Source organism: Xiphias gladius, chromosome 12 (assembly GCF_016859285.1).
Source record: "Xiphias gladius isolate SHS-SW01 ecotype Sanya breed wild chromosome 12, ASM1685928v1, whole genome shotgun sequence".
In the NCBI taxonomy this organism is placed as follows: domain Eukaryota; kingdom Metazoa; phylum Chordata; class Actinopteri; order Istiophoriformes; family Xiphiidae; genus Xiphias; species Xiphias gladius.
Genome location: NC_053411.1, coordinates 15,458,722 through 15,475,305, shown reverse-complemented (window position 1 = coordinate 15,475,305; position 16,584 = coordinate 15,458,722). Strand labels below are relative to the sequence as shown.

At 42.8% G+C, this 16,584-nt stretch overlaps 1 protein-coding gene across 1 annotated transcript in view; it reads right to left on the bottom strand.

Annotated features, from left to right (window-relative positions):
* Positions 1-1,483: 1,483 nt before the first annotated feature.
* LOC120797727 (serine protease 27-like) overlaps positions 1,484-16,584 on the bottom strand; it is an 89,709-nt gene continuing 74,608 nt past the window's right edge. Inside the window, exons 5-8 of the mRNA XM_040141574.1 lie at positions 5,229-5,391; positions 3,376-3,659; positions 2,918-3,045; positions 1,484-1,897 (exon numbers count right to left, since the gene is read on the bottom strand). Of these exons, the coding sequence (XP_039997508.1) occupies positions 1,484-1,897; positions 2,918-3,045; positions 3,376-3,659; positions 5,229-5,391 (989 nt within the window). The remainder of the gene's footprint in view (positions 1,898-2,917; positions 3,046-3,375; positions 3,660-5,228; positions 5,392-16,584) is intronic.

Genomic DNA, 16,584 nt, shown 5'->3' with positions numbered 1-16,584 from the left:
ACAGGTTTAAAAAGATGCTAAAAAAAAAAAAAAAAGTGATCAAAATGATTAATGTTGCTCACTATGAAAGAGATAAAAAGAAGAGAAACAGAAAGAAACAGCTTCTAAATCTCGGAGGAGGGTGTCAGATTTGTAAGGTCGTTTTTTTTTTTTTTTTTATGTTAAGCTTTGTGTTATTTTCTGTGAGCTGCACTGTGAGAAAAGTCCATAAACACAGTTTTCACCACTGAGACTAAAGTAATAAAGCACCATCCCAGCCGCAGAATAACAATTAGACCGTTACTTTTGCTGCAGGCTGTTTGCTAGTTAGTTTTTTGATCAGCCATCCAGAACATATTGCAGTGTGTGTTTGTCTTATATTATCTCAAATGTCCTGCTGGGGACAGTTGATGCATCCATGTGTGAATATTTGAAAATTAAAAAGTGAAAGAAAAATAAGCTACTTTTGGCCCAATTATGTTTCATTTCAGAGGGAGTTTATGAACCTTGAAGGGCACTGAAGGACAATGTGATACACACAAAGCCACACGCATTCACAGCACACGCTTTCACACTGACAGAGCAGCACTTACACACACAAACACACACACACACACACACACACACAGCGAGCGCTCAAACACGCTCGGAATCAGCACAATTAATTTTTCACCAGATTGATTCGGGAGGCCAGGGGAGATGAGTCGCATTTCCCAGCCAGGTTAACAGGCTCAGGTGTGTGTATGTGTGTGTGTGTGTGTGTGTGTGTGTGTGTGTGTGTGTGTTCATGGGAATTGCAGATCAGGAAATCAAACTAGAGCTTTAGTCAAATTATGGTGAATTTTTCACCTTGTCCATAAGACATTTTTACACGTTTTGGGAAAATGACTGTTATCAAGCATCCAGGTGTGTTTATTTTCTATATTTTAGTTTAGAGCTGCACTAATCAATATTTTTTACATTAAAATTGGATCAAATAACTACGTGTTATGTAAAAGAGCATTAGCACCAACTCTGCAGCTCCCCTGAGCTCCAGAGAGTGTTCGAACATCTTTCAGCTCATTGTTTTGGTTTTTACGACCCGCAGCTTTTTTTCTGTTTTGGTTCAGCCTCATTGCTCCCATCAACCCTGTATCAAGATTCAGCTGGTGTCAGCAAAAAAAAAAGCTCTGATAAACCCACTGTAAGCTGCCTGCCCAGTACCAAACGTTCATCATATATTAATAGAATACAGATTGAAAACTCTGACAACCCAACATAAAAAGTTTACTTGAAAACAAATTAGTCAAACAGTCCTATTTGTGATTACAATGGAGTCACACACCATGTATTTCTGTATTGTACTTTGTAATTAATAACAATCAAAAAGTTTCAGCTTTGTGTTTTAACTGTCATATTTTCTACATTAAAAATAGCAATCATAAGAAAAAGCTTCACTGTCAAACCCTGAAGGAGACATTTGATCACAGGAATCTTAAAGCATGCATAGTTTCACATTTTCATGCTATATGTCACCAACCAGCACACAGAGCGACAGAACAAGAACGGAGAGTGAGATGAAGTGAGTGAAGTGAGAGAAGTGGATCGTATTTTCACCACTGTCAAACACGGTGCCACCTTTATCGTCACCACCCTTGCTTGTGGTGCTGACGGTGGTGGTGGTGGTGGTGGTGGTGGTAGTGCTGGGTGGCGAAGTCCGGCAGGTGAAGTTTAAGTCGCTGTCGATTCCGAGGGAGGTGAAGGTAACAAAGCCTGGCGCTGCGCTGCCGGTGATGTTTTGGATCCATTCCTGGTACTGGGACACGCGGGTGTAGACTCCGGGACTCTTAGGCCGAGCGCAGCCTTCGCCAAAACTCACGATTCCACCCTGGACCCATAAAATTTGGTCACTGGTCACCAGTGCCCCCCCTGAGTCTCCCTGCGGAAAGGACCTTTGTTAATTAGCCATTTCCAGCCGTTTTCCGATGCTAAGCTGGCCCCGAGCACCAGAGCTTCCTCTGGCATGAATGCACGGAATCGACCCTTTTTTTTTCTTGTCAGTTAATCAGTCGCATGTGGTTTTTGTACAAAGAAAACTATGACAAAATTTATTCATCGGTGATCATTAATTCAAATTGACCTATGAATGATCAATGACATTAGGTGATACATTTTTAATAAAAACTAAATGACTGCGTGAAAGATGTAGAAATGTACATAGGATCAAAAATATCTCGTCTTCAGAGGTCGCTTTAGCTGGCTGGCGTGTTGCACCAATGGGTACAATCTTTTTCAGCGACGTTATGTTGCTGCCAGAAATTTTAGCTTAGGTTAGAAGGATACCAGATTCAACAACCAAACAACCATGAGAACTGGCAGGTTCTCATGGTTTTGTCCCATAGCAGTATATATTAAGGTCAGCTTATACTAGCATAACTGTGGATTGTTCAAAAAGTCAAAGTTTGAATGAATTTGAATGCAACCCATTTAGTGTGTTGTAGGCTTTTTACTTTAGTGAATGTAGGACTGACAGTGTGCCATGCAAGAAATTAGCATAGAATTTTAAGAGCGCCCCCCTGCTGGACCACAACGCAAACTACACCAAGTGGTCTGATGGTGCTGATGGACTGTAAGTTTATAATTCAAACAGCCAAACTTTGCAATGGTTGCAGGTACACAAAGACGGTAGACGTGTGCATGACTTCCAGCTCATTAATGTAAATTTGCACATTTCTGGGAAGGGAATCAACATTTTTTTAATTTAAGGTCTTTTTGCAACAAATCTGCTTAGATACAGTATCTGCCTTGTAACTGAAACTGGAAAACAGAGTAAATACTTCCAGGATGCTGTTCCGCATCTTACCCCTGCTTTTCTCTCACCTCTCTGCGAGGATACGTTTCTCCCCTGCCAGTCGGCAGCAAAGCATTGCATAGCAAATACACAAAAAGCGGCGGTCACCTGACATGCATCCTTCCCTCCAGCTTTAAGCCCTGCGCAGAGCATGTTCTCTGTGATGGGTAACGTGTGGTAGCACTTGCACTCATTGTTTCCCACTACTGGCATATTAACCTCCTGTAGGATGTCGGCTGCGTAAAAGGAATCTAGTCGGAGAGAATTCAAGAGTAAGATTCAAATGAATGTGTAAAGCCAAACAGAACGAACCAAAAATAACAGTTGAGACCTAAGTAAGCTGACGGCACTGATGTGAAAAAAAGAAAGAGGAAAAAAAATTTCTTGTGCATGCTAATCATTATTCAAGCATTGCTAGCATGTCAGAATCAGCATGTGACTCGCCTAAAGCCACGTTTACAGATTGCATCTGTAGGCATCATGGCACATCTAAGTACTTGAGAATTATTTAGGAATTATGTGATGAAAAAAAAAACAAAACTGCGATCCTCTGCCCGTTGTTGTACAGTCTGCGAGCTTACCGTTAGCATGAGTATCACCCCAACCAGTGACCCAGCTGCTGGTCCCAGTGTGGAAGGTGCTGCCGGCCGAGGCTAGGCATACCGGTCGTATGTACTCAGTGAAACTCACAGGGGCCGACAGCTTCAGAAGACATATGTCATTCTCGTTGGTAAGGAGGTCGTATGAAGGGTGGTGAGTGAGCTCAGCGATTTTCCGTGCAACTTGGTGGATGTTTGAGCCTGACTGGTTGTGGCGGCCCAGATAAACTGTTGTGGTTTGACGTTCAAACCTTAAGGAACGAAAAATAAATTTAAAGAATAAAATAAAATTCATTTTTAAGTGTCTAGTGTTGATAGTGAGAGCTTAGTATCAACTGAATATCAAATGAGTGTTAATACTTTAGGACCCATTTACACCTGGTATTAATAAATGTTCATGTGATCTGGATTCTACGGCTGATAATAAGCAAATAAATTAGGTGAGGTTGTCAACAAACAGCCCGTTGTAGGCCAACGAAATTAAATGCCAACGACGGACATCCTTTATTTCTTCTTACTTTACTCTTCTTTTCCTTTTTAGCTACCTACTTCTACGACTTGCAGCTTTGGCCAACTTAGTTAGGTGACCTTTTAACTTGCTGGTCACGTTCTTTTCTGAAAGTACCACATTTTAGGAAATACGGACTGGCAGCTGTAGAGGGCTATGACCCACCGTAAAACGTATATATGGCTTAAACAAAGCAGACATAACGTGGTAATTAGTGAGCTTTCCAGATGCTGAAGTTGGATGGGTCGTATCCTCGCAGGACAGATCCAGGTTAGCTGTTTCCCCCTGTTTCCAGTTTTAATGCTGAGTTTACCGAAGTGGCTGATGACCTTAGCTTCACATCTAATGAACGGATGTAGAGTGGTGTCACTTTTCTCGACTGACTCTCTGCCAGGAAGCCAATAAGCATTTTTGCAAAAACGTCAAGGTATTCCTGCAAGAATATGGCCTCGCTATACGGACTGCATCTTCACCTGGCTGAGATCTGATAACGGTGCGAGCCGGACCACATCCGGATGTGGTCTGATCACAACATATTCTGCTTTTTTTCCCGTTATACAGATAAGATATCCAGACACGGATCACATGTTAATGCCAGCTGTAAACACCTAGGATCCATGACCACGGCATCACTCAAGTAAAAGTCTAATTATACTTAGTTTAAAATTACAGATGGAGAGCTCACATATTGTGTACCATGGACCACCTAGGGTCCAGAATTTGTAGTCAGTTAATCCTTTTCTTAGCAAATAAGTCACAAAATAGTTCTCATCAATAGACGGACTTGAATCTATTTGAAAAAAATGGCTAATGATAATTTGAAAATGATTTGGATTTCTTATCTAAGTCTTAGTAAGAATTCTCCCTTTGTTCTTTTTCCAGCTGTGAATGTTAGTATGTGTTTATACAGGCGTGTCACAGGTGGAATGTGGATGGTGGAGCCGCCGCCGTGAGCAGGAGCCATGTATCAACCATGTTGACAGGTGACAACAGGAGCTCAAAAATATGCTTTCATCAGCCTGCATGTGTGGATTTAATGTGTCTGATTAGTGTAAAAAATGCTCACACTTTTGTAAAAACCTAGATGAGTTGTGGACACTACGCTGTACTAGCTGTAACTTGCCACAGCTACGTCACGTGGATGTTAATTAATCTGTGCGCTCCCTGGAAAATAAAGCACAACGGTGGTAATATTTGAACATGCTCATGTTGTGTATTGCCAAGTCTGCGCTGCTCCGGCATGTCCTGTTGTCGGCAAAGGAACCAAAACCATAAAGTTTATGAAAGGAAACTGGCTACAGGGACTCCTCACTCTGTTAAGCAGTGGGCAGCTGTCAGCACCCACTGGCTGCTAATGAGTGACCCCGCGCAGAACGGGCCGTTATTAGAGATGAGAGTGGCCTGCCAGGGCCAACTTCCCGGAGACGCATTTTGACCTCCCACGATTCGGTTCTTTTCGAGAGCAAAGCTGCATTCTGACACAGAAGAGAAGAGACGAGAGTTGAACATGCAGGGTGTAGGCAACAGGTTCTCACAATACACAATACGTCCGTCGGTGCCTTTTGAAATGACCCACCAACCATAAGGTGCAGTTAAGTCTATGCTACTGAAAGAAGATAAGATGAAAATCATGTTCATTGTTAAGTTTAAAGGGAAAAAGAGTCAATGTTCACATCAGGTTATAAAGTTATTGTCACGTACAGTCGCCACAAACGACGGCTAAACCAGCCGATTTTTGCCTGGTTGCTCCGGAAAGCTGATTTATAGACAGGAGGAAACAAAGCTTGAAACTTAAAGAGCTTGTAAGGTCGCGCTTGGATGCTTACCAGACCTCTGTGACTGACAACCTGAAATTTAGAACAGAGAGAAAAATGCATTGAGCAAAACCTATTCAGGGGGAAGCCGGTGATGACTTGCATTTGTGAAAAAAATACCGGCAAGATATAGAATATGTCGAAGGGTTCTGCAGCCCTCTTCATTGTAGGCAGACATCACATCCTGTACAATATGTTGTGGAAACACCCAGAAGCTACAGATTGTGAAAATGCTGCAGCTGTCAAAACTTGTCCCAAATCTCGCTCCCAAATCTTTCAGAAATGAATAGTTTTTAAAAATTTTCCCAATATTCTTCAAATGGCAGCTATCGCAGAGTACGACAAAATCTGCCCCCTAGCCAGACTCTGACTCACACTCTCATCTGGCTTTGATGAGGTGATGTTTCACTTTTGACACTTCTGTCGAATCTCTACCTCGCTATGCCCGGGCAAATAATTTGCGGCTCAGATATTGTTCCAGGCAAAACGCACAGAAGAATTCGACTCTGCAACGTCCGGGCGAACGTGTCGCTCCGTTATACAGAGGGACACAAAGGTTAAAAAAGGTCAAAAGGAGAGAAAAATGCGAGTGCAAACACACTTGGAAGAAACTCGCTCCAACATGAACAAGTTTGACATTTTAACACAAGTCTTCTCTTAATTAACCGACAAAATTCTGACAAAGTTTTTTGAGCTTTTTGAATATCACCCTATATGCCGCAATGACTGAAAACATGTTGATACAACATGTTGATATTCAACTTTTCATAACGCTTGACTGTCCGTGAACGTGCTTGCATTAAACAGCCATTGTTTTGCAGCCCCACATTGGCGGGAGAAACGGTAGGCGGTACAGGGCCGATGGAAATAAAACTTGATTCTGAATGACCTAGTTCTGTGCTCTACTGATGCTCCACATTCATGTGAAAAACTTCCAAAGAATCGCATAATTAAACGCAGCCATATTATTGCTTCCCTTGTTGAAGTCACCATTGTCTAAAATAGAGAAATAGAAGAGACAGGAATCCAAATTGTTGGCTGAATATCGTACGAAAAATGTGTATTTTAAATGAAAGAGTGTGAAGCAAGTAATTACAAGCACTCTATAATGACACTTGAGTGAATTTAATGGATTTGCTTTTACATGTACCCGAGCGTTCTTGATTACATTATAAAATCAGTCACTCTGCTTTCACTAAGCAGATATCTCATTCAGTATTTGCCCTGTAATTTGAGTTGGCAAAATTAAAGACCAGCCAACAATTCTGCTACTTTGAGCCACACAGGTGGATTTTCCACTTTGGTTTTGCTTCGACCCTCTTTCCCATCACACCGTCAACCGTGAGAAAGCTTTTTTGATTAAAAAAAAGAAGATGTTTATCATTTTCAACACCGCCGAATTGCAGAGTCAGTGGTTGGTGTAATGTATTGAAGGGTTATTTTTATGTGTTTTTAAATATTATCTTACTATGAGACTAAAAGAAAGCAGCTTATGGTGCTCATTAAACTCAGGTGCTGGTACTAAACAGAGGTGTTATTCTCTAAAGAATGCACCCAAAGATATATGGTTGTCTATATGTGAAAAACAACCCCTTATATGGAAACGGCAGGACAGTTTGAGGAACCGTCCTTGGGTGCTGTGGAGTGTCTCGTCTTTTTCTACCTCTTTTTTCTACAGATGAGTCGTTAAATAGGGAGAGTCAATCATGTCCAGAGTGAAACGTCCGTACGATGGAGGCACGTACCTGAGGAGCGACGGAGGTCTGAGCCCATAAGAAGATGACCGTGCCGACAATGTTATTTACTATGTTTTAACCTAATATCTGCTGGACCAGGGAGAGAACAGTCACTCAGACCTCGTGAACCCATGTGAATGCTGTAGGCTTGTCAGGGATGCATAGTCTGGTCCAGAGCTCTGTGAGCAACCTCAATCTTTAAGACACTGCTGTATTTTAATTAATAGATGTGAATTTAACTTTTTGCGTCCTGCATACTTCACTAAATGATCGCGCGAGTCCTGATGTTCTGAAGGATGGATTCAACAGTATTCATATAACACATTGGGCCCTTTCACAGTAACCAGAGGGAAAAATGTTACCGAGTCCTTGAAGCGCAACTTTCGTACTTTTGCTTGAGCAGTTTTCTGCTCGTATGTGACAGTACAGTCTTGTAACCCCTCCACCTTCGATATGAGCCAAATGATAAGAAAAATCTGTAATGCTGTGAAGAAAAATCAAACCATCTTTCTTACCTCTGGATAAGAGAATGATCGTCACAGTTAAACCACACAGAAAGCGTTGGAGAGCCATTTTTAATCTGCCTCCTTCACTTTATCCTCGACATTAAATACCTCATTCCTTATGTTCGGCTCCGCCCCCAGTGTCAGACCTGCCGTAACGCCGTCATTACTACTTTCACCGACCTCCCCACATGACATAGACAAACATTTAAGAGGCTCCTAACGAGCTCCTTGACAGGAGCAGGCATCAAGTCAAACACGTTTGTCTTGATACCCTTATTGGGTGCACCTACACTCACTTCATTGGGTATCTCTAGCTAAAACTGATACAACAGTCCTGCCATAAATGAAACTGAAGTGAGGTGTTACAGTCGTGCGACTTTTCGGCCGTCAGTGATGAGGCAAAAGGCTGATGGTTCATTCGTGTCTGAAAGCTCAAGTTAGTGTTGAGTGTATATTATAGGGAGAGTAGTGAATGAATGAACAGGGGAGTGATTTTGGGTGCAGCTTGTGTGTGTGTGTGTGCGCGTGTGCTTATTTGTATTACTTATGTTGTGTGGGCATAAATCTGCTCACACTGTTTATACTGTTGTCACCCGACTTGCTTTCGGGGACGAAAAGCAAGTCCCCGTAAAGTAAGTCATTAAGTTGTTGCGTAAGGTCTTGGTTTAAGGGTAGGGTTAGTTTTAGGGATCAGTCAAGTCGTGGTCTTGATTAGGGTGTGGCTTATTCTCCAGGAAATGAATGTAAGGTAATGTAATTTTCCCTGAAGTGATGGAAACACCACTGTGGGTGTGTGTGGGTGTGTGTGTGTGTGCGCGACTGGTTTGATTGACTTCTTCCTTAACTCGCTTGTTAACTGTTTTATTAACGCACCTGTTACCTGTCAAGCTTTTATTGTTTTTATTAGCACACAAACTCGAGTGACAATAAGTTGTTTGTCCCAGCTTTAGCCTGAGTAGAGGACTAATCAGAAAGAATGAGTCACAAAACCTTTGTGGCGTGTGCCAGGCCTCTAAAACCCTTCAAAATCAATCACACTGAAAACCAAGACAAGGCCTTTTAAAATGTTTTTTTTATTTTTATTTCCTGCCTGTAAACCTCCAGCCATGTGAACAGGTGTCTGCCGGCCTTCCGGTACTTCTGCCTTTGTACCTGTAACTTAGAAAGACCGACAGACCGATGGAGAGGCGAACCCAACCACACGTCTCCGAGACGTATTCCGCATCCACGCATTAAAAGCGTGCGATTTTCCTGTCGCTCCATAACGCAATGCGGGCACGGTACAGTCAGTGAAATTTAATTTCATTCTGCGTGAAAGGCAGCGGTAGCCGGGAGCGTGTTTGTCGTGGAGAACACCCACACTCAACTGCAAAAAGGGTCACAAAGTTTTGAATCTTGAAAAGAGCATTGGGTAAAACACATCAAAAAAAAAAAAAAAAAACAAATCAAGAAATGCATGTAACACATTTTGATGAAAAACATGATCCCTGACATTATTTAGCGGCTTTCTGAGCATGGATTAACAAGCTGTCTGAAATAAGCTGACTTCTGGTTTTAACCGCCTTCTTTATTGTGTCTGTTCTTCCCCACATATGAGGTAACTGTTTGCCTGAGAGGCAAATTAATTTATGTGTATCCTTGACCCTGGGCTCACTTGGAATTTCATTCTCGAGACATCAGCTGTCACCAAAAGCTCTTTTGGCGCCTCATACAATAAAGCAGCCCGATGTTATGATGAACAACTGAAATGCATAGGTAGGAATTTGTTTTACACCCGGAAGTGATCTCATTCCTAAAGCGACCAAGTAGTGCTTGGTATTCTACCGAACCAGTTGGAAGTTTTCTCACCACTGCTGATGTGCAGATCCACCCATGTCCAGCTATTTTCAGAGGTGTACAATTTAAAACGCACAAATCCAGCAACACGGGCTGTGAGCCGACAGCCTTCCTTCGACTGCATGCTTCAGTCCTCTGGTAGCAAGCAAAATGCGAAAGCCAGACCTGCTCCAATTTCAGGTGAACATTTGCGGTGCAAACTAAAAATGAAAAAAAAAACCAAAAAAACAGAAATGGGACCGAGTTGTTGGTCGTAAGAGCTGTTGTGTTGGGGCATGTGATTGACAGAGAAAATATTGCAGGGATTTGTGAGGGATCAAGAATCAGGACAATCACGTCCATCACACATTACATCACATTTAGGGCTTGATTTTTGGGCAGACGCAGAGCATGCGGTGCACCTCTGCTCCAGTGTATGAAAGACACACCCTAGGTCTGACATCTTTTTTTGTCACGTTAACCAGTGCAGTGGCACGCACATACAGTACAACTCCCTGAAACTGCACAGAGACAGTTCCCGTATGTTTGCTCGTCTGTTTTAAATCCTTATACAACAGCACGAATACCAGAAAAGCAGAGTAAAGATTGATGTCTAATTCTTAGCAGGGTCTCTTATTCAAGCCATCTAAAAGCAGCGGGCACTGTATATCTTTCGCGTGCCCTTATTTGTTTGAGCGATGCAAATTGTCAAACACACGAACTTCTGTGCTCATGTGCACGTCAAACTCTAGGTGTGCGTTAATCGAGTTAAACTCATGTGTAGTGATGTTTACTGTGGGGGAAACATCGCTTGGTAGTTGGGGATACATTTCTTTTCTGGGTCATAAATCACGTTGTGTATCATCGCGTGCCTTTTTGAATCAAGATTAAAGACCCAAGTCGATGATTTAAAACGGTTTTGACTTTGACGTAGTGTGCTCTTACACCTAGGGAATGTCTTGATGTGGCTTAAAGTTCAGTGTCAGTGAAGAAAGGGAGGAGAATAAAAGTGTCCTAGACTGCCAAGGTGGACAAAGACAGGTATGGTAAAGAAGAATGTTAGATGCATGTAAATTTAAGGTAGGAATAGATTGGAGCAGTTGGAGGCTGTGATGGGTGAGCTGATGGTTGATTGTGGCATGATGTGCGGCTGCAAGACTGGCTGTAATGATACTGATTAACTGATGCAACCATACAAAAGCCCATCCCTCTCAATCAGGCGGATAGGGACAGAGGCAGAATATTGATTGCGGGCTGAGTGATGAATAGGGCAGCGCTCCAATGCCCGCACGTGTTTCTGTGCGTGTGAGCCGGCGGCACAGCGGAGTGGACTGTGGCGCGCAGCTCATTGAAGAACTGATTCCTTCGGTGTCATATTTTTAGCCTTCTTCTTGGCCCCCTTGCTATTTCTCTCATGCTTACAGTGAAAGAGGAAAAGATCAGGTTCATCCACCCAGAGACTCCGAGCTTCATAATGAATGCGGCTGCATGTCGGCCGGTGACACATGAATTTTTCCCTTTTATGAAATATAAAGAGTCCTGCCACCTGAATGGCCACGTCTGACTCAAGAATTCTAACCACCACACTGTTGCAGAGCCTGTTTCTAAAGACAATGAAGCAAATAAAATGAAGTTGGTTCAGAAAGCATTTTAAAATTCCTGTGGTGTTCTTGTCAAGCTGGCTGCAAAGATGGTGGAAAAAAAAAATCTTCAAGGCGAGGGTTGAGAAAGGCTTTTTTAATTAAATTTTATTTTTACCCTTGAGTCACAAAAAGTTTCGGTTCTTGTAATTTTTTTTTTTTTTTTTTTTTTTGGTAACTGAAATCACCTTAAAAGACGGAGTAGAGTATAAATGTCAGATCTTTTGGTTCAAGAGTTGAGACTCTTTTGTTTTTTGATGCGCTAATTACGGCAATGTTAAGGATCTGACACATTTGAGAACTGACAAGCTTAAAGGCTAAATTACTGTGTCTTTGCAATGTGTAGCTCATTAACTACAGCGTTTACATTACTACCATCCTTTTTTCAAATTCAAATTGTGTAGCCTGAGGTTGTTACTATGTTCCAGTCTTTTCAGTAGAGCCTTAAAATCTTCTTGCAAGCTTCATAACCCACAAATTTGTTTTGCCACGTGCTTTTGCACAGTGTTAAGGCCCGGAAGCACCAGGAGCTACAACGGAAATCGATTCATTTCAGTGGAATGGGCTCAAGGAGGAGAAATTGGTCTTTGCCAATGGTCTGCGTGGAGTTCAACTTCGGGGAACTCTGACGTGAGAATGCACGTTGTTGACCAGTAGCAAGCCATCTCGACAGTGCTGACTTTGAGGAGATGGAGCGTTGTCAAGATCAAAAATAAAAGAAGTTATCAAAGCTTATTAGCTGCGTTGCACCATTAAATTTGATTCAGTTTTAGGAAAAAAAGCACACTTGAAACTGCCGTCACCTATAATTATATATTTAAGGTCAGTATCGTCCATTCCTCTGCAAAATGATTACAAAGTAATGCTTTTCCACTGATTTTAAATGGTTATTTTGCTTACCACAGTAACAAAGACCTCAAGCCAAGCACTGTAATTTTTTACTGTAATGCCAACTGAGTTACACAATTCCCTAAAACCTTTTGGCAAAGCTTCCACCACACTGCTGTCATCTTGGCAGAGCACGCAGCCAAGTTTTAACGCATACATTTCCTAGTTGTTGAAGAGTCTGCCCCTTCGGCAGACAGCTGCCAGGTACTGATGAATCCCATCCAATGCCAATTTCCATAATTCTCTCCCTCAGGTTTCACTCAGAGCATCATCCTGATTGACTCATTTTTCAAATGCAAATGCGCTTTTTTGCTTTTCTGAAAATGAGGAAATCAGAAATGATGACTGCAGTGACAACTACTGCAGAACTTTAGTTGTTCTTTCGAGGTCCTGGGCCATACTGGGCGCAGAACTGACCAGGTAGTTCAAATGGGCTCAGGCGCAAGCCGAGCAGGCGCAGCAAGTTATGAAATTAAGACTAAAGAAAGAGCACGGGCCCAAGACAACATGAGATACGTGTGGAAGAAAAGCTGAATTGTTACCTAGTAACATGTAACTTTAATCCTGACCTGATTAACCTGACCCTAACCCTGTCTGCATGTCTAACGTCCGCTAAAAATCTCAGAAAATGAGCTGATGAGCCTGGGGGAGGTCACAAGTAACCAGGGAGGGGCAGGTCAGGGCCATCCACGGACTGAGGGAGTTGTGGAAGGCGCACAGCGAGGCTGCCTTCTCTTCTATCAGACGTATCACACTGCTAGACCAACTAGAAAATGACGAGATGAGACAAAACCCGCTCTAATCCTGGTGGACTCAAATCTAAACACAATATTCAAACAGTGACATCCAGATTGACAGCTACCCGGGTGCGACTATACAGTATGTGACTTTTTGAAAATATCACAAAAAATCTGCAGCTTATGATCCCGCTGATATTTTGATCCACTCAATGGGACTAAATAACTGAGACCAGGACCCCAAGAAAAACCTCAATAAACCAACTGGTGGCTTTGAGTGTGAGAGGTGAGTCTACCTTACCCAGTACTCGATAAGGAAATTGAGGGGCTCCATGCTGGGCCAAGAGGTACAGAAAGTGAATCAGCAAGGCCCGGGACTCCTGTCCTCCTGTCAGCCGAGGTAAAGGCTTACAGGGAAACAGTAACAAGATCGCCATGTTGCCCCGTGACACATCGACTGACTCTCTGCCTCCATTTCCAGTGCTTTTGCTGCCTGAGACGTTATAATGGAGAATGCGCAGCTACAGTTGTCGGCTCATTTAACTCCGTTTTTAATTTTGTTTGGTCAATATACCGACAGCCCTTTTACCTGTGCAAACAGCAGCCCTACCGATAACCCCCAGGCTAACACTATTATTCACAGTGCAGATTTGATTCTTGAGTGTGTCTGAGTGTGTGAATGAGAGAATGAAAGATAAGGAGAGAAAACGAGGATACGTGTGTGTTTCGTCCGTTGGTTTCTGATTGCTTTTTTTTGTGGAAAAGGAAAATTTATGCATCAAGAACCGACAGTCAGAATTTGCTCTGTGCATCTTCGCATGTGTTTCTGAGTCGGAGAGAAAAGGGAGGAAGCTCGAATGCATCTACATTTTGACGCAGGGGCACTTAAAAATAAACCACCCCAAATGTAGCACTTTGCTCTGCACCCGGACAAGGAAACTCCGCCGTCTACAAGCCGCAGAGGCCTGTAAACTGTGACTGTCCTCAACCAGAGAAATGACCGCTGTGATCGTTTTTCTCAAATGCCCGTTTTTACATTCACCTTACCCGGAGCTCTTGTGGTTGTTCGAATAATGACTCTTGCATCTCAGAGGCACAGGCTGAAGTAGTCTGACTTTGTTGTGGCACCTCGAAACCCAAGCATGTGACTTTGAAACAGGGGACAGCACTTCCTGTTTCCTAGCAACAGTCGAAGTTGCCTTAGCAAGTATTTTTGGTTCCTAAACCGGAGCAAACTACAACCGCGGCAGTTGCAGATCAAAAACTAGACATATGAATCAATTTTTGTGACAATGGTGTTGTCCTGTCAATGAGGTCACCGGATCAGCACTCTCAAAAGGCGCTGGCCAAAAATGAATAACCAAAAGTTTTCAATCCATATGTTTGCGAATTCGATACGAATTGAGTCTCCACTGGCACATACGGCCTCCAGGAAATAGCCGTATGCCCGCAATCTAAGTCCGACACTGACAAACTTTCACCTTCTCCTGCCTACGCAGCTTTGATATGCTACCAAACTAACTATCAGCCATGTAAATGAAAGCAGTGCAACCTTAAATGCTTAAATACAACATCTTAAATACTGTTACGAACAGACTTGAGTGCCGTGTGAAAAAGTTAAGCTCGATTCAAGCGGTGGAGGTTTTGACCGACTCACACGTGTTCTCCCCCCGGGCCTCACTGTAGCTGCACAGTACGTGCACGCAGCTGAAGCCGTTCAGAACTACAGACAGAAGTTCGGGAATTTTCTCGATTAACCGAGCCAGCTGACAGCCAGCTTCACGATGCTGGTTATCCAGGACGGCCAGCGTTAGGCTCGGCGAAGCCGGATAACGAAAAGATAACCTGGGAATGTTGCCGAGAATAGAAAAGCAAACAAAAACCGAACTGAAAAGCTGGTGGAGGATATTTTCTGCATCAATTTGTTTTGGCCTTTCGAGGTGAAATGCAATCAGATTAGCAGCTGACAAGCTATTTCATGCTGATTAGAAGCACAAACAGGAAACCTTTGCCTCCAAGCTGCCTGTATAGGCTCAGGCTTCTGACATTTACATGAACAGTGGAATAATGGAAGTGAGTGTTTGGAAGAGCCGGTGGGTGAGATTATTTCTTTGGAGGTGTGAGTCAATTAATGTGGACTGGAAGTGAGTAAATCTGAAATGTGTGTTTAGGATACGAACAGGACAAACAAATGATGTGTCCGTGTGAGCAGAGGGCTGCACAGTTGTCTTCTAGGTTTATCTGTTTATTTGTTTCTGTGTTCCAAAGCAGGGACGACTCATATAGGCGTGCGGCATGCCTCGGAGAACTGTACAAATAAGCTTGTGTGTGTGTGTGTGTGTGTGTGTGTGTGTGTGTGTGTGTGTGTGTGTGTGTGTGCGACTGTGTCACTTAATGGCCTGTTACAAGGAGGCTTAGGTGCTCAGTTTAAACTTGAACATCAGAAAACACAACGGCAAAGATTAAATATTGGTCTTACTTCTTTGGACAGAGTTTTGAAATCCTCTTGCTCTCTCTAGTGCACTCACACACTCACACACACACACACACACACACACACACACACACTCACATACACGCAAGAACATAATTTCATTCCTATGAGCAAGCCGTGATGTGATTGGAAACGCTGGAATGATCACTACCAATTATGACTCCTTTCTTTCTCCTGCTCTGTGGCCCCCAGTGAAAGTTGGTGTGTTCATACTTGGAATTTAGCGATGGGGAAGCATTTGGACGGCAGCCTGTCTCACACACACACACACACACACACACACACACAGACGCACACACAGACACATTCTAGTCTTTTCACAGCTAATTAATCATGTTCAAAATAATCTTTTTTGAGACTGTTCTGCCTTCTTGTTGCTGCAAAAAAGCAGAACAAATTACCCACACAGGGGAGGCATGATTGTGTCTCTCTTCCCTCTTTGCCCCTCGCTCTACCCTCTCGTCAGGCCTGGAGTGCGAACGCGCTGTTCACACATTTATAATTTGGAAGCAATTTCAGATTGCTCCACATTGAAGATTCCAAAAATATGGAATCTTGCGTGGGATGTGTGATCAAAATAGAACTGTTGGCATCAGTATTGTAAGGATATAATAACTTCTAATTACTTTAGAAAGCCAAACAAGTTATGTAATGTAAGATGGGGTTGGTGTAATAGGCTGTAACTTTAGCCTGCACCTTTTCATGTGCAGTCTTTTATGTTGCAGGCTACTGAGTTCTACTGAACTGTTGGAAGCAAATGCCTCTCTACGGCCATTATTTGTGTCAGTCTATTACAAATCCAAAACATCTGGAACGTATTGAGCACACGATGGACATAAGAGAAGCAGATTATGCTGCGGGGATGGTATGAAAAATCTGGATGTATATACTGATTTTATTTTATTTTATTTTTTTGCTCTGGAGCTGGATGACCTCAGTGCGGGTCGGGGGCTGCGTGGCAGTAAATTGAACTGTCACCTCCAATTTCTCTGTGATAATTCATTTCCAAATCTCAGCATAGCTGAACACACACCCTGA